Source organism: Telopea speciosissima, chromosome 4 (assembly GCF_018873765.1).
Source record: "Telopea speciosissima isolate NSW1024214 ecotype Mountain lineage chromosome 4, Tspe_v1, whole genome shotgun sequence".
In the NCBI taxonomy this organism is placed as follows: domain Eukaryota; kingdom Viridiplantae; phylum Streptophyta; class Magnoliopsida; order Proteales; family Proteaceae; genus Telopea; species Telopea speciosissima.
In genome coordinates, this window is record NC_057919.1 from 20,227,141 (window position 1) to 20,251,823 (window position 24,683).

A 24,683-nucleotide genomic window follows, 5' to 3' on the forward strand; every position below is an offset into this window, starting at 1 on the left:
TAATTGTATTTGCCACCTCTGCTATAGGAGAAAAATGAGGATCCGGCTCCTCTCCTCCTTTCCCAGCCTAGTGCTCAGGGAGTGCCCAGTGAGATGTCCAACAACACACGCTGAAATGTACACTGGGTCCACACACAAACACATATTCCTGTGCATGCCCAGTAACGAGAGCAGCGCAGCCTTGGATGCCTCGATTCTTTATCTTAAAACTGAAATCATTTTTACTAATTTTTTTAAGATTGATTTTGAGATTTTAATTGGATTAGGTATCCCAATCCGAAAACAGGTGGGGGATGGGTCAATCAAAAGGTTGGGGTGGAAAAACGGTCATAAATGGTTGTTACTTGTTATTAAGTAAAGTAAGGTAGAGGTTTGTTGGTATTGAGATGTACAAATGGCACTGAACTTAGCTTCAACCCTTCAATGCTTCAGTGATTGGTGAGGGTAATATGGGAAAGAGTGAGGAAAAAGTTAATGTAGTATAGGTAAGGTAAGGTAACATACCAGTAAGCACTAGGCAGTAAGGAGTAGTACCAGCTGCACCAGAGCGCACCAAAGTAGTGCAGTGAAGAGCAAGGAAAATGATAGTGGTTGTTGTTGTTTTCCCTTCCCTGCAATAGTTTCTCTTCTTTCACCTCTCTCTCTCTCGTCAAAATCCTCTCTTTCTGTGCATCTGTTGCTGCGTCATTTTCTTCATCCACATCTCAGTATCCAAACAATGAGAGTGGTTTTCTTTTAGAACCTGTCTGTCTTTTCCTCAATTTCTCTGCTTCTCTCTGTCTTTCTATTGTCTATTTCTCTCTGTATCTCACTATGCTACCAATGGAAGGCACTGAGGATTGCTGTGTAAAGGTTGCTGTTCATATTCGTCCGCTCATAGGTGATGAAAGGCTTCAAGGATGCAAAGACTGTGTCACTGTCGTTTCCGGAAAGCCCCAGGTACTCACATTCCCTATTCTTAACTGTGTAGATAGATTGAGTCAGTCACAGTGTTGTTGAAGACGGAGACTCTTATCTTTCGGAAGTAGTCAGTGATCATTACTCAGTCATGGATTGCTTCGATTCCCTCTTGGATTCATGCTCCCATTTCCTTCACTTCTCAAGATGAGAACGGTTTTGGAGAGATCTGGATCTGTGGTTAATTGCAGTTTGGTAACGGAAAATTTGGTTGGTTCCTTTCTTGTATCGTGAGATTACTTTCTTCTAATGAGAAACTGACAACCACAATTGTCTTACTCGACCGTTAGAAAAGGAGTTGTTTCCTTTCTCTCTCTCTCTTGCCTACTTCCTTCTTCTCTTGTTCTTCTCCTGCTTGGGAAATCTGCTTTCATGATCTGGTGTGGTGTTTGGACGTTTGGACCTGAATTGACCTACCTCTTGCTCTTGTCACATGTGCGTCGTTTGATTCTCCGGCTACAATTGAGCCAAATTTTTCGTCTTTCTCCTTGGGTAGACCCGATTTGCCTTACTTGTTTTACCGGATCCTTTGGAAGTTGCTCTTGATTCAGGGTTGCTGCTTTTGTTAATTTACGGAGATTAATAAATTGCATCGGTCTGTTCAGTCCAGCTCCTTTTTGGATAATTCCTTGGACATAGCTTTTGTCTGTTTTAGTCCGAAACACAATGGATTAGCCGGTTGATTCTTGCAATATTGTCTCTTGGATTTTCTGTGAATTTTGGATTAAGGTTTCTCTACTTAAATGTTAATGAACATTCTTGATTTTTTGCACGGGTTAATGTCCAACTTTTCCTGGTTTCTTCCTTGTTTTAACCGCATTTTTGTCATCATTAATGTCTACTTGGTTACCGGTGTATAGCAACACTTCAAAGGGGCTATCATATATTTACCAAAAATAAATATATAATAAATAAAAGGGGTTATCATATTTCCATATTTTTAATTCATGAAGCTAATTGCTTCATACTCTTAGCTTTTCACCATGCAGTGTGATACATGCTTTTATTTGTAACATCTTTCCGCTTCCATTCATGATAGGGACCCTGCAAGCAAACTTTTCTGTTTTCCATTATGATTTGGAGGGTGGAATCCACATTTGTCTTTGGTAGCACATCTCAGCTTCCATCCTGCCTTCACTTATAGTATCATGGAAGTTAAAATTAATGGAAACCCATAAAAATAAAAAAAATTATTTCTTTTTACTTGTGCGTTTACCTTTTAATAATTTTGATTACTTTACCTGCATAATATTGTAATATGCTTTTCAGGTCCGATATTCTGACTTTAGAGCTAGAGAAATATCAATTAATGATTAGTCAAGTGATTAATGATCCTCAATTCTTATTCATCTTAAAGTTCAGAAATCAGAGATTACTAAACTGAAATTTTGACTTTGACATAACAAGCTGCTGAACTAATTCTGACTAGTGCATAGCTAATTCGGACACTAAGAAGAGTGATAAAGCCCAAAGCCTCAAATTTTTAATCAAATCCATTGTGTGATCCATAACTTTAATAAAAGAGATGATATATTCTACTTGGAACCAGTTTTATGATTAACGGTCAGATTCAAGGTCTTTTTAGTGCTGATAGGTTATCCAGCGTTGACACCATAATATTATTTCCCAAATATATTGTTAATTCTCAGCCCACAGCCAACATTAGGTGTATATGCATACTCTAATGGTTTTTCCACCACTAATATCATCATCCTTCTCAGGAAAGGTGCATAAATGTGGCTAGAATAGCATAAAAATTCTCTGATCCCACTGCCTTTTGCGATTTGTATCTGCATCATTATCATCTGTAGTCTTACCATCATCAGCTGTTCTGTTTTCATTCTAGATCTTCAATGTTACCTACTGTTGTCAAAATGCTTAGATTATCAAACTTGAGTGCATATCCTCAGCAATTCAGTGTGCAGGAGACTATGGGTCCAATCAGATCAAAGTGAAAAACGTTTTCCTTGACAACCCTGTCCTGGTCTTTAAGGAGTGAATTTCCGACAACACTATTTGTTACTCTTTCCTTTTACCTGGTTGGGCTTGCATTCTAGTCATTGAGCACCGAGCTGCAAAGGATCAGTTTTTGTAGTGCCTTGGCAGGCCAGGCAACTAGATGACCGCATTTCATGAATATGTACATCATTGTGGTACTTGAGGCTGATTGGTGATATTTGACTTGAATCAATGGATTGGGTCCTACAAATCCAAGTTGGAGTTATTGGACCTATCAGAAGAAAAAGAGGGGAAAAGAAAGTTGGAGTGGTGAAACAGGATGTAGATCAAGATTTGAGGATTAGTTCAAGAAAAGGGTGTACAAGTTATCTCAGAGTTCTTTCAGGCTTTCAGCTATTTTTTGGGACTTCCCTCGAACTATCGTTGAACAAATTGTTTTGCCAAGTCTGTCGGTTGGTAAATGACATGATGACTACTCTAACTAGATGTGGGGCTGGGAAGAATTTTACAATTAGAGACGTGACTTTGCCTTCATGATTTAGTGGACCTAACCTCCATTTAATTTGAAACCAATTTAACCTTTGTTGCTGAGCAAAACAGAAAAACAAAGATAAAAAGAAAAGGAAGAAGAAGAAGAAAAGGGGAAAGATCAGCTCAACTCAATGAAGCCTTATTTATAGCTACTTCTTAGCTTGCTCGCATGAATCCTATTTGCCTTCCATTCTTTGTAGGTCATATCTTCTATTATATTGTAATCCTCATGTATTTTTGGTTCCACTACCTTCACTCTCAATCTTTAAAGCTTGATCTCGTCCCTTATGATCCAACTTTTAAAGTATCACTCCACTGGTGTGGTCACTAGTCTTCTCTGCGCATACCTGAACTACCTCCCCAACCTTCCTTGTCTTGCCACCTACCTTGTTATCTCTAACTTCTTGTAGTTATGTTTTTTTCTAGATTTATCCTGTTTAATCTACCCACCTCTCCATTAAATGTCCTCATGTCAGACACTTCATTTAAGTTCTCTTGACTTATTATAAAAAGATAACTGTTTGGGGTTCCTTTTGCTCGCTCTTGCTGGTAGTTTCCTTCGTTTGCCTTCCAATAAATGCTTTTCTTAAGAAAAATGCGTCAGATAACTGTTTCTTCCCTTTTTGCATCATCTTATCTTTCATGATCCTAAGGAATTGCCAAACATTAAATTGTAAAGTTTTAGCTGTTTCAACCCAAAAAAGAAAAAAGTTTTAACCGTAGAAGTTGAATTTATGGGTTTTTAGGTCATTATATGCATTAGAGTTGAGCTTTTTAGTTGGACTAAGTGGATCGGTTTCTCAACCCCTTGAACTAGGTTAGCGTTTTTGTGAGGGTTGCGCAGCTGATTATTTTGACAGCTAAGAAAATCTGCGTTTCAGGGCCTCAACTTCCTCTAAAACTCGTGGAAGTCTCTAAGAAGCCCTTTAATGGCGTTTCACCTAAGTTTCCTTTCCCCCCTAATAAAAATTTTCTCTACTGGGTTTATTTCTTAACTATTTTGTGTACTGCTGGGATTTTTCTTCCTGGCACCAGTGATTAGAGAAGCTATGGACTTGATTAGAAGTCCTTTGGAAGTTTTAATCTATGTCTGACTAGACCTGGACCACCTGGTCTGTCCCCAAAAGATATTTGAAACTTTCAAAAGTTAGGGGTAGAGTCGGGTAGAGTTTGTGTCTAAACTGACACTGTTCAAAGTTTTATCCTTTTGAACATTTAATTGTATTTGACGTTTAATCTTTATCTCAAATACTGATCTGTGGTGATGCCTTTGATCTATTGGGCAACAAATCTGTCATAAGAGATATATGGAGGCTTAGAGACTGCATGTGTGTTGTATTTGAAAATCCAGATGTATTAAGAAGCTTTAGGATCTAAAATTGATGGAGGCTAGAGATAGATTTAACATTGGAAATTCTGGTGCTGACAAAGGAAAAACCCCACAGATCTTGCTCTGCTTCCATGTGAAACAAATCATTTGAACGTTAAAGAAATGCGGTTTGCGAGTAAGCCTTACTTAAAAAAGTTCCATAGCCACCTCTCTATTTGCTAAGGTGAGTGAGGGGTGGGGGGGGGGGAGGGGAACAACCATGTTAATTTCTGATACTAGGAAGGTTTTTTTTTTTTGGGTAAAATACACGTACCCCCCTGTAATGCACCCAATATTCCTCGTACCTCCCTAAGCTTCTTATAAGTCCACGTACCACCCCTCAATATTCCACGTACCACCCCTGCTTTACCCCCCTAATGCCAGACAAGTCCAAACCGTTAAGTTTAGCCGTTAAGTGCTAAAAACTTGACCATTTTACCCTTCTATTTTTATAAATTTGAAAAGGCCTAATTGCCCTGACTTATTTGTTCATAATATGAATAGACCTTTTTGCCCTAACCTAATTTGAAAAGACCATTTTACCCCAATTATTTGTTCTTAAGAACCATAACCAACCTAATATTACCGTTGCATACCTAGTGGAGCGAGAAATGAAAAGCTTGGGAGGAGAGCCTGCTGCTCCAGCGAGGCGTCCAGCTCCCTGCTCCGTGACCATTGTTGCTCCATCCACGACTTCCTTCTCCAGCGACGACAATCTTCTGCAGGTAACTTCTTCTCATCTGCCTGTCCATGTGCCTGTCCCTCTCGGGACTTTCCACCGGCAGAAACAGTTTCTCAGGGACCGGCACTTGCATGTGCCTGTCCCCTGGCAGTAGCCACGACACCTGCAACATTTCAAGGACCGGCACATACAGCATGTGCCTGTCCATGTTCCAGTCTTGCTGTTCATGCCATTTCGAGAATGGTTTTGTCGCCCCAAAGTCTTGGGCTAAAATGGGGTATTCTTAGGATTATTTAGGGCTTCTTGGCTATGGTTTACACCCCATTAAAGGGTTAAGATTCCAATCCTATAATGGGTTGCGATCCAAAGGTGCTTTTCTTCTCTGCTCCTTCTTTGTTTCTTCTTTTGCTCCTTCTCTGCTCCTCCTTTTGCTTCTTATCTGCTCCATCCTTCTCTGCTCCGTGTCCGCTCCTTCTCTGCTCCTTTTGCTTTCCTTCTTCTTCTCCCTCTTCTGCACCTTCAATTAATTGATTTGCTTCGTATGATTTCAATTTAGGATTAGATTTTAGGGTATAAATTTTTTTGCTTAATCCTCGATCTACTCATCAAACCACGAGTTCAACAATCAGGGAAGATGAAAGGGGGTGCCACTGGTTGAGGGAGTTCGATCATGAAAGTGAAAGGGCAATTCGGGTTGAGGGAGGTCGATCAAGAAAGGAGGGAAAGGGTAAAATGGTCTTTTCAAATTAGGTTAGGGCAAAAAGGTCTATTCATATTATGAACAAATAAGTCAGGGCAATTAGGTCTTTTCAAATTTATAAAAATAGAAGAAAGGGTAAAATGGTCAAGTTTTTAGCACTTAATGCCTAAACTTAACAGTTTGGACTTGTCTGGCATTAAGGGGGTAAAGCAGGGGTGGTACGTGGAATATTGAGGGGTGGTACGTGGACTTATCAGAAGCTTAGGGGGGTAGGAGGAATATTGGGTGCATTACAGGGGGTACGTGTATTTTACCCCTTTTGTTTTGGTAAAAATGATTAAACTAATCCTTTACTTCCGACATTTATTGCTTTTATTGTGCTTTCGAAGGCACATGGGTATGTTATAATCGTTGAATATTTCCTGGTGGTTGTGACACTGGTGCAGGTACAAATTGGATCACATTCCTTTACTTTCGATCATGTCTATGGAAGTTGTGGTTCTCCATCATCTGCAATGTTTGAAGAATGTGTTGTTCCACTTGTTGATGGTTTGTTCCAAGGATATAATGCCACTGTTCTTGCTTATGGTCAGGTAAAGTGTTACAATTTCCCTCTGAAAATGAATGAGGTGGGGGGGGGGGGGGAGAATTGTTTATAATGTTAGTTCTTTGACATTTTCACATGTTGCAGACGGGTTCTGGGAAAACATATACGATGGGTACTGGCATTAGAGATGGTTGCCAAACAGGATTAATCCCTCAAGTTATGAATGCTCTATTCAGCAAGATTGGAAGTTTGAAGCATCAGACTGAATTCCAATTACATGTCTCCTTCATTGAGGTTCATTTGATTCTTTTCTTTTTGAATTCTTACTTCAATGGTATAGATGTTTACTTAGCTCATGCTTGCTTATTTATTACGGCTAGTGCTTTTTGCTTTCAATTTTAACTAAGAAGGAACAATTCTATAGTCAGCAAGTGTATCACAAATCAGTAGATTGTAAAATATACAGGAAATTTGATGTCACCAGAATCATCATGCAGTATCTGGATCATTATGCTTCTCTCTTCTGAATTGGGGTGGGGATAGAAAAGAAAAGAAAGAGTATGATCTCCTCTTGTTGATTATGCTGCACCTTGTCTGTGTTGGCATGTCTCAGTCCAGTTTTAAAAAAGGGAGGAAAGGTATAGACCATGTGATTCACCGTTACTGACTACAAACTTGATTATCCAACTGTTTGAAAAAGCACATCTATTAGATTAATATTGCCAATTGGATTGTTCATAATTAGTACTTTTACTATCATCATATATTTATAATGATTTGTGCATATGACATGGCTTGCATGGCCACATGCTGATACCTTTTGTTTACTGCTTTATTAAGGTCGTTTAATTTATTTATTTTTTTCCATTTAAGTGTCTGTTTGGAGTCAGACAAAAAAATTTACCAGATTGAGTTGATAATGAACAGGCTTACTTCCTGTAAAGCAGTAAACAAAAGATATCAGCATAAATGAGGAGTGGAGTTAAAATCTTTCGTGAAAATCTGGTAGGATAAGGCAAATCTATGTATCCAATATGAAATTAATGGGTTTCTAGGTTCAGCAACAAATAACTACAGAAAGCACCCACAAGGTAGAACTGTAGGTTGTAATGCATAAGGCCAGAATAGAGAACTAACAATAACTATCAAACCAGAACTCAGATGGTCATGAAACTAGGGTTGAATAACACCCTAGTGTAGGTTAACAATCCCTCATAATATGGCAGAAATTCAATGGGAAGATTAGGACATATGAGCTAACCAGTAGATGGAATTCAACTCTTGATCGATGGCAGGGAACTAGAGGTAGAAGAACACTTCAAAATCCCTTGGAGAACTGATGGCCAGATGAGGAGATAATAACACAGGTCTGAAATTAGATACTGAAGGACACATTTAGCAACTTACTGACTAGTAGCAGATTCAACCATTAGATGCGGCTGAGTTTAAGGTTGAAGGGAAGTTTCCAATGGAGGATGAAACCTTCAAAGCACTACTTGGTTCTGATGGGCATAGTAGTAGTTATATGGAGGATGAGAGATGCTGCAATGGATCATCAACAGAAAGGTGTCACAGGACAGGGAAGATGTAGAAGGTCTTCACTCAGTCTTAGCTCACTTATGACAGCACTCCAAGTCTTCAACTCCTTGGAACAGCAGGTAATAGCACAACTTCAGGAGGTCTCAGACAGCTTCACAGAGACCAATGTTGCTGTCGAAATAAATAGAAACAAAGGAGAAGGAGGAGGAACAGTTAAGTAGTGCTATTGCAACCTATTGGTTGCAGGTTCAAAACTTGGAAACAACCTCTTCTGCGAAGCAGGGGGTAAGGCTGCATACATTTGCCCCTCCCAGACCCTGTAGTAGTGGGAGCTTCGTGCACTCGGACGCTCTTTTTTTTTTTTTTGTGAGGAGGAAGAGAGAAGGGAAAAGCATAGGGGATATAACCAAGGCCTCTCACCTATGACCTTGTTTAGTATCTCACTAACCACAATGGCATCTCACCACTCACTGTTTCTCACAGTAACTAAGGCACAAAAGCCAAGCTTCTTCAGGCATAAAATTGTGGGGTGTAGGGACTAAGGCCCTTACAATAAATAGAGGATTGTAGTGACCACTAGAAAGACAAACACAAAAATAGGAAGTGAGACAAAAAGGCCCACGCGTGTTAGTGTCTGCTTTGTGCAATAAGACACTGAAGGAAATAGAAAGATATAAGTGATTGCTAAGTAGTAACTACTAAATACCCAAATCAGTAACTACTGACTAGGTCTAACAAATATAAAATACTAAGCAAATCCCCCCCCCTGATTCTGGTTTTTAGTGAACCAGTAACACCTTGACCATGTCTGGTCTGGGCTGAACCCAAAGGCCCAGTTGAAGAACCATGGGCCTAATTATGGGCCTGGTTCGGATTGTTTGTAGTGCTTATCTACATCAGAAATCCACTTGAAAATCTTACATATCAAGATTGAGTTGATAATGGACAGGCTTACTTCCTGTAAAGCAGTAAACAAAAGATATCAGCATAAATGAGGAGGGGAGTTAAATCTTTCATGAAAATCTGGTAGGACAAGGCAAATTTATGTATCCAATATGAAATTGATGGGTTTCTAGGTTCAGCAATAAAAAACTACAGAAAGCACCCACAAGGTAGAACCGTAGGTTGTTGTAATGAATAAGGCCAGAATAGAGAACTAACAATAACTATCTAACCAGAACTCAGATGATCATGAAACTAGGGTCGAACAACACCCTAGTATAGTGAACAATCCCTCCAAATATCGCAGAAATTCAATGGGCAGATTAGGACATATGAGCTAACCAGTAGATGGAACTCAACTCTTGGTCGATGGCAGGGAACTAACGATAGAATAACACTTTAAAATCCCTTGGAGAACTGATGGCCAGATGAGGAGATAATAGCACAGGTCCGAAATTAGATACTGAATGACAGATTTAGCAACTTACTGACTAGTAGCAGATTCAACCATTAGATGAGGCTGAGTTTAAGGTCGAAGGGAGGTCTACAATGGAGGATGAAACCTTCAAAGCACTACTTGATTCTGACGGACATAGTAGTAGTTATATGGAGGATGAGAAATGCTGCAATGGACCATCAACAGAAGGGTGCCACAGGACAGGAAAGATGTAGAATTGTCTTCACTTAGCCTTAGCTTACTTTTGACAGCACTTCAAGTCTTCAACTCCTTGGAACAGAAGGTAATAGCACAACTTCAGGAGGTCTCAGACAGCTTCACAGAGACCAATGTTGCTGTCGAAATAAATAGAAACAAAGGAAGAGGAGGAACGGTTAAATTGTGCTATTGCAACCTATTAGTTACGGGTTCAAAACTTGGAAACAACCTCTTCTGCGAAGCAAGGGGTAAGGCTGCATACATTTGCCCCTCCCAGACCCTGCAGTTGCGGAAGCCTCGTGCACTCAAACCCTCTTTTTTTGTTTTTTTTTTTTTTTGTTTGTTTTTGAGAAGGAGGGAGAGAGAAGGGAAAATCATGGGGGATATGAGCAAGGCCTCTCACCTATGGCCTTGTTTAGTATTTGGTTAGTATCTCACTAAGCACAATGGCATCTCACCACTCACTGTTTCTCACAGTAACTAAGGCACAAAAGTCAAGCTTCTTCAGGCATAAAATTGTGGGGTGTAGGCACTAAGGCCCTTGCAATAAATAGGGGAGCACTAGAAAGACAAACACAAAAATAGGAAGTGAGACAAAAAGGCCCACGCATGTTAGTGTCTGCCCTGTACAATAAGAAACTGAAGGAAATAGAAAGATATAAGTAATTGCTAAGTAGGAATTACTAAATACCCAAATCAGTAGGTCTAACAAATAGAAAATACTAAGCAAATCCCCCCTCCATGATTTTGATTTTTAGTGAACCAGTAACATCCTGACCATGTCTCTAGTCTGGCCTGAACCAAAAGGCCCAGTTGAAGAACCATGGGCCTAATTATGGGCCTGGATCTTCTTAAACCTACGAATGGATTGTTTGTAGTGCTTATCTATATCAGAAATCCACTTGAAAATCTTACATATCAACTCTTTTAGTTTTGAAGTATCTTGGTGACATGCCTATAATGTAGAAAGATTTTAAGAACCATTGTTGGTGATGCTAGATGAATGAGGAGAATCAGTAGGGTGCAGTATTACATGATTAGCAGATAGAAATAATCGAGCGTATTGGTGACCGAGTATATTCCCCTCAAAACTGAAGCACTTTGACAAGTACCAACCTTAGGAAATGTCTTTCCATCTGAAGATGATGATCTTGAAGGGAAGTACGACTGCTAACTTGATTTTGTGAATACTTTGTTGTTCTTTAAGTCATAATGTAGTGAGTACCATATTATTGGCTGGAGCTCATGGAACATAATTGAAATAGGATGAGCTCAAGAAAATGCCACTAGAAAAATCACAAGATGATTAGGAGGAACAGTCAAAGATCATTTTTTTGCAAAGAAATCAGCATTGTTTAAGAGGAACACTTCGATGTCTAGGAGTGACATGAAAAAGATGTTCATTAGTTATGCTTCGATTATCCCTTTCTTTATTATTTTTTTCTTTTTTCGAGGGTGTGTGGAGGGTGAAAGATTGTTTGAAAGTATTTATGCTTTCATGAGAATCAAACCCAGAATAAGGAATGTCTTTCAGAAAACTTCATTTGAGCATTTTTTTTCTAGAATAGATTAAACTTGTGCTCAAGAATAAGGAATGTCTTTAGAAAACTTGGAAACATTGTAAAGGCATTGTGGTACTGTTAAGATAGTGCTAACAGAGAAGCAACTGTTGGCTACCATGTAGTACCATTGCTCTATAAACCTAAATAAGCTCCACAATATAGAAGGAATGAATGACATTGAAGTGGATATAAGTAAAAAGGATAGGATCCAGATCAGTCAGGGTTGACTTTGACTCTAAACCAATTGGACACCAGACTTTCCCAAGGTTGACCTGACAGATTAAAGGGCCCAATGTTGGCCTGGCCTGGCCCCACCTTATTCAGGTTAATGACAGGCAGATGCTATTGTATGTTGTTTGGTGCCCACCACTGTCCATGGGGTAAGTAAAAGCGTGAGATGCTGTAACTCAGTCACTTTTAATCAGGAAGGTTTTTCTCCTTGTAACTTCGAAAGTTGCAGGATTCCTTGATTTCCGAGGTTTCTTGTGTTGTATTTTCTCCCTTCTTATTGTACATGAAAACCATGTCTATATACATTATTTATTTTTGGTGCCAATTTACCAATTTCTTCTTTCCTATCAAACCCACTCGATTAAACATTTCTATTCACTAAATTGTGCAATTGTGTCCCAGCACTTCTTAGAAAGTCTATTCTATGATTATATACCGTGCTTTTCCTTATACCAATATGTAACCAGAGGGTTTGGATGTGAAGATTCTAAAAGAAGAAGTACGAGACTTGTTGGATACGACCTCTGCTGGAAAATCAGATACAGCTAATGGACATGCTGCAAAAGTAACAGTCCCAGGGAAACCACCAATACAAATTCGTGAAACATCAAATGGAGTTATAACACTAGCTGGATCAACTGAAGTTGCAGTTAGTTCACTAAAAGAAATGGCTGCGTGCTTGGAACAAGGATCATTGAGCAGGGCAACGGGGAGTACAAACATGAACAACCAGTCCAGGTTAATACCCTACTTTTTTTTTTCTTTTTTTTTTTTTTTAAATTGTAAGTTATTTTTATAAATGTTTCCTCTCATAACAGAGTAAAAATTGTCTGACCATGTTATTTTTCTTAATTTGGGAATTTGTGAAGCTTAAGCTTCTTCTATGTTTTCATTCATGAACTCCAAATGTAAGATACCGTATTGGTTCCCGTCTTGCTCATGTATCTTCTTAATATGTATTGGTTACCATCCCTTATTTTCTACTTTAATATCTGCTGTATCTGATTCCTACACTAAAGATTCCACTTTCCTTTGAGTCATGCACCAACACATCAAAATCCCTCGTCTTAGTAATATTTTTAGGGCTTCAACCTCACTGCATTATTTTTTTTTATGAGAGAATTTTTTGGAAAAGATGAATAAATTAGGACATTGACAACACTGTTAGTGGGATGGCCTTGGTGCAACGGTCAGGTTGCTCCATTGTGACCAAGTGGTCACGGGTTCGAGTCTGGAAACAGCCTCTTTGCGAAAGCAGGGGTAAGGCTGCATACATTATGACCCTCCCCAGACCCTATAGTAGTGAGAGCCTCGTGTACTGGGTACACCCTTTTTTTATTAATAAATTCACCAAGCAGAAGAATAAATACTGTCCATACTAAATAAACGCAATCCTGTTTACAGGGCATAATGGGGACAACAGTACAAAGACTTGTTCACAATCCCTTCCTTAGCCAAGTCTCACCAATGGGTTGCTAGATCAAGCATTGAAAAGAAATTCCTAGAAGACCATAAAGATCTCTCATTCTGAAAGTGGGGAAACTTCCACTGCCCAAAATCCAAAGAGGTTATCCAAGTAATTACAGCCACCAAATGTTCACCTTCCATTACAGCTAAGTTCATTCTAGGGAGCTGCACAGGTTCAATACCAAGAATAAGTATCTTTTCCTCTGTCATAGTCAAATCTGCTACCTTCGTAGGGCCAAAAGATGGCTAAGCTAACATTCTTTCATGGTAATTATCCAAAAACATTTCGATAATGGTCTCTAAACACTCTGTTTCCAGGTTGACCTGGTTTACCTAGAGAACTTTTATCAAATAAGCTTGACAGAGATAGGGTATATAGGGTCCATTGATGAGGCATCAATGGAGAGAGAGGAGTTTAAGATATTTCCTTAGAAATCAAACAGAAGAACTGGATTTGAGTAGCCAAACTCAGGTAGTTGGGATAAGGCTTGGATTAAGGTGTTCCTGAATTTTGAACTATTTTATCTAGTAAAAAAAAAGGGCGTACCCAGTGCACGAGGCTCTCGCCACTGCAGGGTCTGGGAATGGTCATTATGTACGCAGCTTTTACTCTGTTTTCACAAAGAGGCTGTTTCCAGACTCGAACCCAGTGAACTATTTTATCTAGTTCCCATAGTTTTATTTTCTTTATGGTCAATGGAATCAATTATATTAGCGAAAATATATCTAACTAATTGACAGATCCATTCTCTTTACTATCAATTGCATATATTATAATGAGTGAGACACCTTGTATTTTGGATCAGAAAAAACAAGGGAAAATTTCATGGTAGAAATACCGGACTGGAAGGGCACTTTCATAGGAGAAAGGTCATGGATGGGCCTCTCTTTGGGAAATAACTCATTGGTGAAACAGGGCATTGTTATTAGGAATTAGGAGACACTTATTATTATGTATAAATTCTAGTGGAAAGTTAAATTATCTTGGATCACCTCAGACAAAGCAAGGTTTAGTTAAATTAATGAGCAAATAGTTTTATTTAATCAAATTATGGTAAATCTGCTGTTGCTAGTTCTTTATTCTTTGTCCATTGGGTCCATGAAGCAGGGTATCTCATTTTCCTACTCTGGATATGGAAAACCATTTCTGCACTTATATCATGCAATTCCTGCAAAATGAAATCCCCCCCCCACTCTGTTTGGGTTCTTGATTACAAAGTTGAGAATAAATGGGATGGGCCTAATCATTTCATAGCTAAACCGTTACTCTTTTCTGATTAAAAAATGTTTATAAGTATTTAGTCTTCAGCAGCTACTCTGACTCAGATGAAAATTTTTGTTTTATGTTTCCCATCTTTATAAAAGCCGTTCGCATGCCATCTTCACAATCACATTGGAGCAGATGCGTAAAGAAAATCCAGTTTTCCACAGCAATAACTGCCAAAATGAAGATATGAGTGAAGAATATCTATGTGCAAAGCTCCATTTGGTAGATCTTGCTGGATCAGAGCGTGCTAAGAGGACAGGTTCTGATGGACTTCGTTTTAAGGAAGGTAGGTAGACTGCATGTTTATATAACATTATAACATATTACCTTTAGGCGTCAAAGTAATCTCATGTTCTTTCTTCTTCCTGTTAAACAGGAGTTCACATTAATAAGGGGCTTCTTGCACTTGGTAATGTCATAAGTGCCCTTGGAGATGAGAAAAAGAGGAAAGAAGGCATGCATGTACCTTATCGGGACAGTAAACTTACTCGGCTTTTGCAGGTTTGACCTGATTTTAAGGTTTAAATAGTTGTTCTCACAACATTACTACATACATAATCATGTAAATAATCCTTCTATAATGCAAAGAGTGATTCTGAGGGTGAAGGACATTTTTTTTTAATTTTTTTTTTTCCATCTAGTTGCGAAGAGTTAATAGGGGATGAGAGTTCATTTGCTTGTCGTGGAAGTCTTTCCTGTGTATCACTTGCAGCGTCTCTCTTTTTATCAATTTTGGCATCATTTTTGTCATTTTCCATTTCTCATTTCTCACCTCGTTTCCCATCCCTCTTTTTCCCCCTCTTTGTTACCCTTTTTTATTTAGACCTCAGTTTTTCCTACTTTGTTTTGTATGGATCCAGGTAGCCGACCCCATTAAGTTGGGATAAAGCTGAGTTTGTTGTTGTTGTTGTATTCTACAGTTAGCACCCCCTCCCCCCTCTTTTATTGGGGAGGGGGTGTGGGGTTTGCCCCTTTAGTGATTTCTTTTATTTGGAATTATAATTCTAAGTTCACATATTTGTCTATGGCAGGATTCACTTGGTGGTAACAGCAGAACTGTTATGATAGGTATTATGGCACTTGTCCTTGATCACTTTAGTTACTAATGGGTGTACCAACTGTAATATATCAGATACGGTCATGTGGTGTCTTCCCCAAGAAGCTGTTGAAGCCATTGACAGTTTTTTTCCTTTTTTTTTGGTTGGGGGGAGGGGGTAAATGATCTCCTTCCATATCTAGAAAATGGCTTTTTTGTTTTCTGAGGAACCTAAAGATATTTATAGGAAACCTATATTGTCTTTATGTTGGTTGGAAGCATGATTGGGATAGCAATGTGGTAATAAATTGTTTTCAGATGCATCGTCAAAGCTGTTTTCAATGTGATTTAGATTTTCAGAGAAAGCATATCTCTCGAGGTAGAAGATGTGTGTGGTTCTCAGTTCTTCTACTCTGTGCAACCTCTATGCATTGTGAAAAAGTGAGGGGCTTTGCCAGTATTGCGGAGTTGTTTCTGTTTCATAGTAGCGCCTATTTAGACCTGTACCTTGAACAAAAGAAAAAATATAAATGACTGGAAAGCAACAACTGCATAGTCAGTTCCTCTACCCATGGAAAATTTGAAGGACTCTTTTTAAGCTAATTCAAGGATGGGAAATCTCAGCATGTTCACTGGACAACAATGGAGGATGAGACCTTCTATTGTCAATTATATTATGTTGAATAGAGTATAACTTCTACTAAATTCTGTCGGACCAGTGTCTTCACATTGATGATGCCTACATGTTTGAACAGTACCCATTTTGAAATGATGGCATGAGATACTAACACTGTGTACGACTAGCATACGTAAAAGAGAACTAGTTTTTTATTGTTATGAAATTGCTGAACCCTATTTGATCAGTAATTTCATAACCTCTTTTCATGTGACTCTCTTCCAGCTGGCAATATATGATTACTAAAACAAGTAACATAGCCTAGAACACTAGAAATGAAAATATGTTGCCGCATATTTGACGGAATCCTTTTTCCCATATCATTGTCCACATTGATATTTGTATCTGGTTATCCTTGATTCCTTGTTCCATATTTGTATGCATGGTTCTCAGTCCTAAAAGAGTTAAAAAGAGTTCTCCTCTTAGTCCTTTTTCCAGTTGCAATGCTAAAATTCGTTGATACACCTAGACTTGTTTCTGTACAATCTCTTGTTGCTTTATTTTAGAGGTTTTTAGACATGGAACATCCCCTTCTCCATTTGTCTTCATCTAGATTCTGGAAAAAGTGATTCTTATTATAATAAAGGGGTTATCTTTACCATATTTTCTTTTAGTGACTGTTAATTGTAGTAAGAACAAATGTATCTCTCCCCCCCCCCCCCAAAAAAAAAAAAAAAAAAAAAAAAAAAAAACCAACAGATTGAATATGCTTTGAGGACATGTTTTATAATCTCTAAGGCTAAAAGTAGACCTGTCTGTGTGCTTGTTTTTTTGCATTCTGATGTATCTTTCTGTTATTATTTGCTTTTGTATGTTACCCTTTTGTATAGAAAGTTGTTTCAGTCTGTATGTGTGTGGAAAGACAATGGTTCCTGATGCTTGAAGATATTGGTCTATTGTATGATCTATTTTGTGATTAAAGTTGAATTCTATGCTTTCCTTAAACCTTCAGAAAATCTGCTTTCTTTCAGCCTGTATCAGTCCTGCTGACATTAATGCCGAGGAAACTCTTAACACTCTCAAATATGCTAATCGTGCTCGCAATATTCAGAATAAGCCTATTGTAAGTTTCTCACTTCACTATTCGTTAGCATACAATCTTACTTTATATGCTGTAACTGGGATGAAGATTCTTTACATATGTTTTTAAAAACCGACATTTGAATGTCCTTGGGTTATTTCCTACTTTGTTGGTACATGGTACAGGTTAACAGAGATCCAGTTTCTGGTGAAATGCAAAGGATGAGACAACGACTGGAATACTTGCAGGCTGAGCTACTCTGTGCACGTGGGGGAGGAGCTTCGTCTGATGAAGTTCAGGTATATAAGTTCTTTGAAACTCTATTTTATCTGATTCGATTTAACTGTTCATCATCTCACCCCCTCCCCCCGGTTTCTCTTTCTTTCGCACTCATCATGGGAGGATATATCAAGTTGTTAATATTTTCCTTGTCTAGGTTCTCAAAGAAAGGATTGCTTGGCTTGAGAGTGCTAATGAGGATCTTTCTAGGGAGCTTCATGAATACCGCAGTAGATGTGGTATTGTAGAGCAATGTGAAGCAGATGCTCAAGTATGTTGATGAATACTCTTTTGCCTCCCCAACCCCATCCCCCATTCTTTTTTGGCCATAATCATTATCATCTTCTTTTTCCAATAGAAGGTTTCCTTTTTTTTTTTGTTCCTTTTGTCTTTTTCTTGGTTCGTTAATACTTTGACCAAGTATTTGTCTCTTGATTATTTTCCAGTCAGAGTGGACTTAATTGTATCAAACAAGTCGATATGTGAATCCTGATTTAGTCTTTATATAACCAGGATGCAGAAACATTTTCATTGAAATGTGAAGGGCTAAAGAGGGGTTTGCAGAATATGGAGTCCTCTGATTATCAAATGGGTGAAGTGATATCAGGTAACCTTCTTTTCTTGGTTGAGGATTTGATAGAGTCCATCTATCTCATATAATTTTGCTCTTATGAAATGCATAGGATAACCGACTTTCTCTAGTTTTCTTTTTTGATCGAAATTGGTAGTTGTTTACTGTTGCTGTTTCCAATTTGAAGCTTATTCAAATAGGATTCTTGGTTTGTCTGTTTATGCCTTCATATTGACGGTACAACTGCCAATCTCAGCAGGTGATAATTCCAAGGAAATTGATGAAGAAGTTGCAAAAGAATGGGAACATACACTTCTGCAAAATACCATGGACAAGGAGTTGAACGAGTTAAATAAACGTTTGGAGCAGAAAGAGGCATGCTTTTTTCAGGCTTTGTTCCTTTAGATTTTCAGGAAAAAATACATCAATATCTCCAGATTCAAACTGATGAACCTCATTTTGTGAAAAAAAAAATCACAATTTGGTCTGTTTCTTAACATAATTCTTGAGTATGCTTTATGCATAACCTTCCAGAATATGCAAGTTTTGCCCTGTCAGCCCGAACCGCCCTGGCCCACCCTGAGCCTGAACAGGGCCTGGGCTGAGATACCTGGCCCTGAGGGTGGGTCAGGGCTGGAATTTCTGGCTCTGGGTCAGGGTCGGGTAGGGTTGGGCCAGGGTTGAGGCCTCGGGCTGAGCCCGGCCGGGCCCAGCATGACCCTGTTTTAAGTTATATTATAAAATATATATTGATATACTATATATATATATATATATATATATCTATTATAAACTTCAAATGTCACACATATTTTGTTATATAATTATATATGAAGATAATAAGTGATAATATATTTTATTTTAGTGTTATTTTATGTAAAATTGATAATTTTCTCCCTGACTCGGCCCAAGTCAGTCCAGTCCATGCATCTCTCCCTTCTCCCACTCCATGATCAGGGCCAATCAGGCTCAGCCCGGCCCGACCCCAAGGGCTGGTTAGGGTTGGATTTTCCAGGCCCTGAGTCAGGGTCGAGTCGGGCCTTGGCCCAGCTAGTTTTAAAAAGCCTGGCCCAACCTGACTCTGTTCCAGCCCTAATGCCAATGGGGAATAATGAGAAGTTTATCTTTTGGAAACTCATATCTCGATTTACCACCCCCCACCCCCTGTCAAAAATAAATAACTCAGCTTGATTACTTTGAAAGAAATCTCTAATCTCTTTCTGATTAAGTGCAACAGACTGTTGGAAATGACAGTCTTCTAGTAAAATATTTATCAGGGGCTGCAGAATCATGGGTGGAAAAAACTGTAAAAGGAGAATCCTTGAATTAATATTGTTGAGCCATAAATAGGGATCCTGGCCTGCAGTTTCAAAGTGTACCATTTGCAGTCTATTGGCACATGTCTATCACTCATGTCCATAATAAGTGTGAAGAGATTTTTCTGTCATTTGTCCTGTCCTGCTGCTGCAATTTAATTATTTCATCCATGTACAGTCTACACCTTTTTTTTTTTTTTGTTTTGTTGGGGGTACTTGATAGGAATTAAAACTGAAGATGTATATATATATATATATATATTTCTTCTGTTAAGATCTGTTGGTATTTTCTAACTTATGATTTTAAATCTCTGCAGTCAGAGATGAAGATGTTTGGTGGAGTTGACACTGCAACACTAAAACAGCATTTTGGGAAGAAAATAATGGAACTTGAGGATGAGAAAAGAGCTGTGCAGGTCAAGTTAAACACTTTCACTCTTTTTTATTGCTTTTCATGACTTCCATTTTGGACTCTGAATTTGACTTGTATACTTGTCATAAAACTACAGCAAGAAAGGGACCATTTGTTGGCCGAAGTTGAAAGCCTCGCTGCTACTTCAGATGGGCAAACACAGAAACTGCAAGATGTTCACACCCAAAAATTGAAGGCACTTGAGACACAGGTCACAAGATGGATTCTCTTAGATGTTGACAATGTCATGGCATCCTGTTAAAATTTTTATGGGAGAGGGATAGAAACACCGCCCATGTGCGGTAAGCTAGCGGGTGGCACCAATGTGGGCATGGGATGGGGTATCATACAGAAGTGGCAGGGAGTTCATTTCAAAAGGGGGAAGAAAGAGATAGACACAGTGGGCACTAGCTTACAGTACACTGGCAGTGTGCCCCGCCTGTTCCCAATTTTTATAATGTTTTAACAATTTTACATATTTCACTACTTCAGATTCTGGATCTTAAAAAGAAGCAAGAAAGTCAGGTTCAGCTTTTAAAGCAAAAGCAAAGAAGTGATGAAGCAGCAAAGCGATTGCAAGATGAAATTCAGTTTATTAAGGCACAGAAGGTGTGATCTGATTCTGGACTTTAGTCACCTTCCTTTCAAATTGTGATCTGTCATTTGATTTTAGAGTATATGCTACCATTTGTTTCTGACATTGTTATTGTTGCTGAAATTGTAGGTTCAACTGCAGCATAAGATAAAGCAAGAGGCAGAACAATTTCGACAGTGGAAGGCCTCTCGTGAGAAGGAACTGTTGCAGGTACTTTGACAGTTTGACTTAGTGCATTCCTTTATTATACAGTCCATGGTTCTCCTCTCTGATAAAAAGCATGTCCTGTAAATTTTCTTGCTATGGCATGGGGTGGGGGGCCATTGGGAAGAGTATCTTATAGGAAAAAGATCTGGTTCCTGTACCACCCCCTTTTTTCTTTTTTGAATGACATTTATGCTTTATGCTCCCACTATTTCCCTGTCAGTTTAATTGCAGCTACACATATATGTAGTTGAGTAGGTGCCTGAAGACTGAGCCATTTTGTGAGGTTAGCTTTGCCTAGTGCTTGAAATCTCTGTTTGCCAAGCTCCTGGATGCTATGCTTTAGCAATCTGGTTTTATTCTTTCCATATGCTGTCATTGTAAGTGAAATTTAAGAGTAATTTTTAACAGTAGTGATTATTTCAAATGTTTACGCTATTACCTTATTTGATCATATAATACTACTTTCTTGCTGTTGCCTAATCAACTGCACAAGTTATTTTTTGTACACACTTGGAAATACCAGTTCTCTCAACTTTATTTTTAAAAGACACTAGAGTTTTATTCAGTTGATTTTGGGGTACTATGCTAAGTTTTGAACCATTTATTTATGACTAAATTGTTAGAAATTTATTGTAGGTGGTTAAATGACGTATCATGTATGCACGACAAGAAATTATGAGGACCATTTTTCTGCCATTGTCAATTTTTTTTCTTCTTTCCCCCCACCCCCTGTTTTTAGATATCAATGACTTATCTTGAATTATTGATGGTACAATTTCTCAACAGTTACGAAAGGAGGGAAGGAGAAACGAGTATGAGCGGCATAAACTGCAAGCATTAAATCAGCGCCAAAAAATGGTTAGTATTGTGTGTATTTATTTTTTGAATACCCTGAAAGAACTTCTGGACCTTAAAATTTAGTGTTGATAAGAAAGTTGCAACCTAATGGAGGGGCCCAGTGCTGTCTGACATATTTCTAAGGACATGAAATGAAACCCGGCCCCTGGAATAGATGTGCGTTCATGATTTTCTTCCCTTATTAAAGAAGAAAATAATTGTTAATTTGATGAGACAAACTCTGCAATTTTATTCACATCTAGTTAATAAATCCTAAACTTTGAACTTTGTTTGATATTCTATTTCCATTTTCCTTGAGCCATCTACTTTGGGGGGATTACTACAAGCGACTAGCTGTTGTCAAACACAATAGTCACAGTTGAGCATCCACTACACAAATACCATCCTCAGCACTCCAAACATCAATGCACACACAACCATATATGTGGCGTATAACGCACGAGCATCCAATTAAGACTAATGGAGCTTATATGCTTCCCATAAGCCAAATTTTGTTTGTAATTTTGTTTCCCAAACTCTGAGTAGCATATTTGCTAATGCTTATTTCAGTTCCTAAATTTTTGAGTTGAGGAAACATCTCTGACATTCACTCGGACCTCTGATTAAAATTAAGAAACCTTTCTTCCTAATGTCAAGGAAACATCTTTGACATTGGCTTGTGTTTCCTATCTGTTGTTCATTACCAAGCATGGAATTTCAAACTAAGCCTCCTTACGAAATCAATTGTTGTGATCCCACCCTGGTTTATCTATACTAGGGCTATGATTTAATTAAATCCCTTAGAAGTAAACTTGAGAAGAAACTCCTTGCTTTCATAGGTTCTCCAGAGGAAGACAGAAGAGGCTGCAATGGCCACCAAGAGGCTAAAAGAGTTGCTTGAAGCACGGAAGTCTTCAGCACGTGACAATTCAAGTAAGTATTTTCTTTCAAATGTAATCTGTTCATATTTCTATTCTGATTTCCTAATCATTTGCTTCGTTTCCAGTTACCTCAAATGGACATGTGCCAAGTGGCCAGGTAGTTTGTCTACATCCAACAGCTCTGCTTTTCATAGTTTGTGTTTATGCGCTGCTCATTTGTCCTGAGAGCCATAGTAACTATAGTTTCTTTCCAGAGCAATGAAAAATCCCTACAACGTTGGCTTGATCATGAGCTAGAAGTCATGGTGAATGTGCATGAAGTCCGTTTAGAGTATGAGAAGCAAAGCCAAGTGTATGTACTGAAATTAATTTTGTGCAATCACCTCTGATGTTGGATAATTTGCATGGCATGATTTGAGTATCTTAATTGTGTTACTCATATACTTCTTCAGACGTGCTACCCTGGCAGAAGAGCTTGCTGTACTGAAGCAAGTGGATGAGTGTGCTGCACGGGGGCTTAGTCCCCCTGGAGGAAAGAACGGATATTCTAGGTCTGTACATGTGCAAGTTTATCTTTTATATGGACTTCAGATGCACTCTCTCTCTCTCAAATAAGTTTCTTCTGTTTATATGGAAGGAGATGAAGAAAATACAATGAAGCCTCTATAGTATGAGCATATTGAGCTGCTTCAATTGAGTGGTTGTTCTTCTACTTCTTTCTTTTCAGAATGTCCACCATGTCACCAAATGCAAGAATGGCAAGGATTGCATCCCTTGAAAGCATGCTGAGCATTTCATCGAACACACTTGTGGCAATGGCATCACAACTTTCAGAGGCAGAAGAACGGGAGCGTGCCTTTACCGGCCGTGGACGTTGGAACCAGTTGCGGTCAATGGCAGATGCAAAGAGCTTACTTCAATACATTTTCAATGCTGCAGCAGATGCAAGGTGCTTTTTGAAATGTATCTCGTAGTAGTCTCATTGATTTACTTGCTCGTCACTTTTGTTTCTAGGGCTTCATATGGTTGTCATATCATTCTCTAAATTTCAACCAACTTGAAAATCAGAACTAATCTGCATTTACTAAACCTTGTTGACAAAGAGCTCGGAGAAATCTCATAGTTGACTGAAGTAATATATGAGAGGGGGGTAAGGTCATGAAGTACTAAACACCAAGAGCAGACTTGAGTAAAGACATGAGTATAAATATGTAACGCCCTGGCCCCACAACAGCCACGAAATTGTCCGTTTTGGGGCAAGCCCCTCGCGGCTTTAAAATGCGTTGTGACATGTTGGGGAGGCTTGGTGTTATCGACATAGTTGTCAAGGCGGTGGAGGGGTGCCTAAGTGCTTAGGCGACAAGGCACCCACCTAGGCGACCGAAGTGCCCAAGTGTTATTTTTTATATCCTCTCTTTTCTAACATTATTTAGTATGCTACAATATATACTTTATATCATAAAAAATCAACATTAAGCTACATAAAGTCATCAAAAATCAACATTAGGTCCCATGACTCACATCTAGTCATAAAAATCAACATAGAACTAGAAGACGACAAAACTGAAGAAACAAGCTATTGGAAGTTTGAAACAATCAAAACATACATTTGGTATTGTTCTTGGAATTGGTCATTGTCCTGGTATACCTATGATCTTATCTATAAGTAATTATACTGTTCTTAATTTAGAGAAATGTTCTTATTTTCTAAGAAGTTTGACTGGTCAAATGATTTTATTTTTATTTGAGACTTTTTGTATTAGGTAAGCACAAAACCAGCTTTCCAACAAATCCAATATTGCTTAAATCTGATTTATATTGAAAGAGTTATGTTCCGGTCAAACCTTATTTGGTGTGCTTAAATGCTATCACGCTTTCAAAACAAATGAATATTTTACCGCTCTTTTGGTTTTTAGCAATGTTTTACAGTATTAAGGTTTATGGAATTTTTAGATTTGAGAAAAACCCCAACATTAGAAAGTTGAAAATTTCACTTACCGCCGAAAATCTAGTTTTTGTTCTTGAACTTGGGGGTTGACTTTTATCATTTCATCATTTTATTTTTAACTATTTTTATTGGATTTAAATAGGAGGTATTTGCTTATTTATGAATAATATCTTAAGTAAATCATTTACTTAAATGATATTTGGCATGAATAAGGGCCAAACTTTGTTCGATACCACTAAGGCGACAGTTGCCTAGGCCCCACAAATTCCGCCTTGACAACTATGGTTATCTACTAGCCCAATCTCTTCCACCTAACCGATGTGGGACTAAAGAGCCTGGCCCCCTTTAACGTCTCTCCCGTTTGTTGCCCAACCTTTGGGGCTCAACCAATCTGGGTCGTTTCTTGGGCGTGACAAAAGAAATATGTTACTTGTTGAGTTCATAACTTACAGAGATTCTAAGTTTCAGATCTAGGCTTAAGCATAAGAAAAAGCAA

At 38.5% G+C, this 24,683-nt stretch overlaps 1 protein-coding gene across 3 annotated transcripts in view; it reads left to right on the forward strand.

The window, feature by feature from the left end:
• The first annotated feature begins 542 nt into the window (after window positions 1-542).
• The window catches only part of LOC122657538 (kinesin-like protein KIN-4A), a 28,037-nt gene continuing 3,896 nt past the window's right edge, over window positions 543-24,683 (forward strand). Inside the window, exons 1-22 of one of the 3 annotated variants that reach the window (XM_043852268.1) lie at window positions 543-939; window positions 6,645-6,791; window positions 6,890-7,039; window positions 12,159-12,412; window positions 14,507-14,694; window positions 14,785-14,909; window positions 15,440-15,476; window positions 17,092-17,183; window positions 17,327-17,440; window positions 17,578-17,691; window positions 17,934-18,027; window positions 18,248-18,366; window positions 19,625-19,723; window positions 19,817-19,930; window positions 20,212-20,328; window positions 20,444-20,524; window positions 21,308-21,379; window positions 22,198-22,291; window positions 22,365-22,396; window positions 22,494-22,591; window positions 22,692-22,790; window positions 22,967-23,188. In XM_043852268.1, the coding sequence (XP_043708203.1) occupies window positions 814-939; window positions 6,645-6,791; window positions 6,890-7,039; window positions 12,159-12,412; window positions 14,507-14,694; window positions 14,785-14,909; window positions 15,440-15,476; window positions 17,092-17,183; window positions 17,327-17,440; window positions 17,578-17,691; window positions 17,934-18,027; window positions 18,248-18,366; window positions 19,625-19,723; window positions 19,817-19,930; window positions 20,212-20,328; window positions 20,444-20,524; window positions 21,308-21,379; window positions 22,198-22,291; window positions 22,365-22,396; window positions 22,494-22,591; window positions 22,692-22,790; window positions 22,967-23,188 (2,588 nt within the window). In that variant the 5' untranslated portion in view covers window positions 543-813. Of the gene's footprint in view, window positions 940-6,644; window positions 6,792-6,889; window positions 7,040-12,141; window positions 12,413-14,506; window positions 14,695-14,784; window positions 14,910-15,439; window positions 15,477-17,091; window positions 17,184-17,326; window positions 17,441-17,577; window positions 17,692-17,933; window positions 18,028-18,247; window positions 18,367-19,624; window positions 19,724-19,816; window positions 19,931-20,211; window positions 20,329-20,443; window positions 20,525-21,307; window positions 21,380-22,197; window positions 22,292-22,364; window positions 22,397-22,493; window positions 22,592-22,691; window positions 22,791-22,966; window positions 23,189-24,683 lie in introns of those variants that run through there. The other 2 variants (XM_043852269.1, XM_043852270.1) reach the window with 2 other exon arrangements.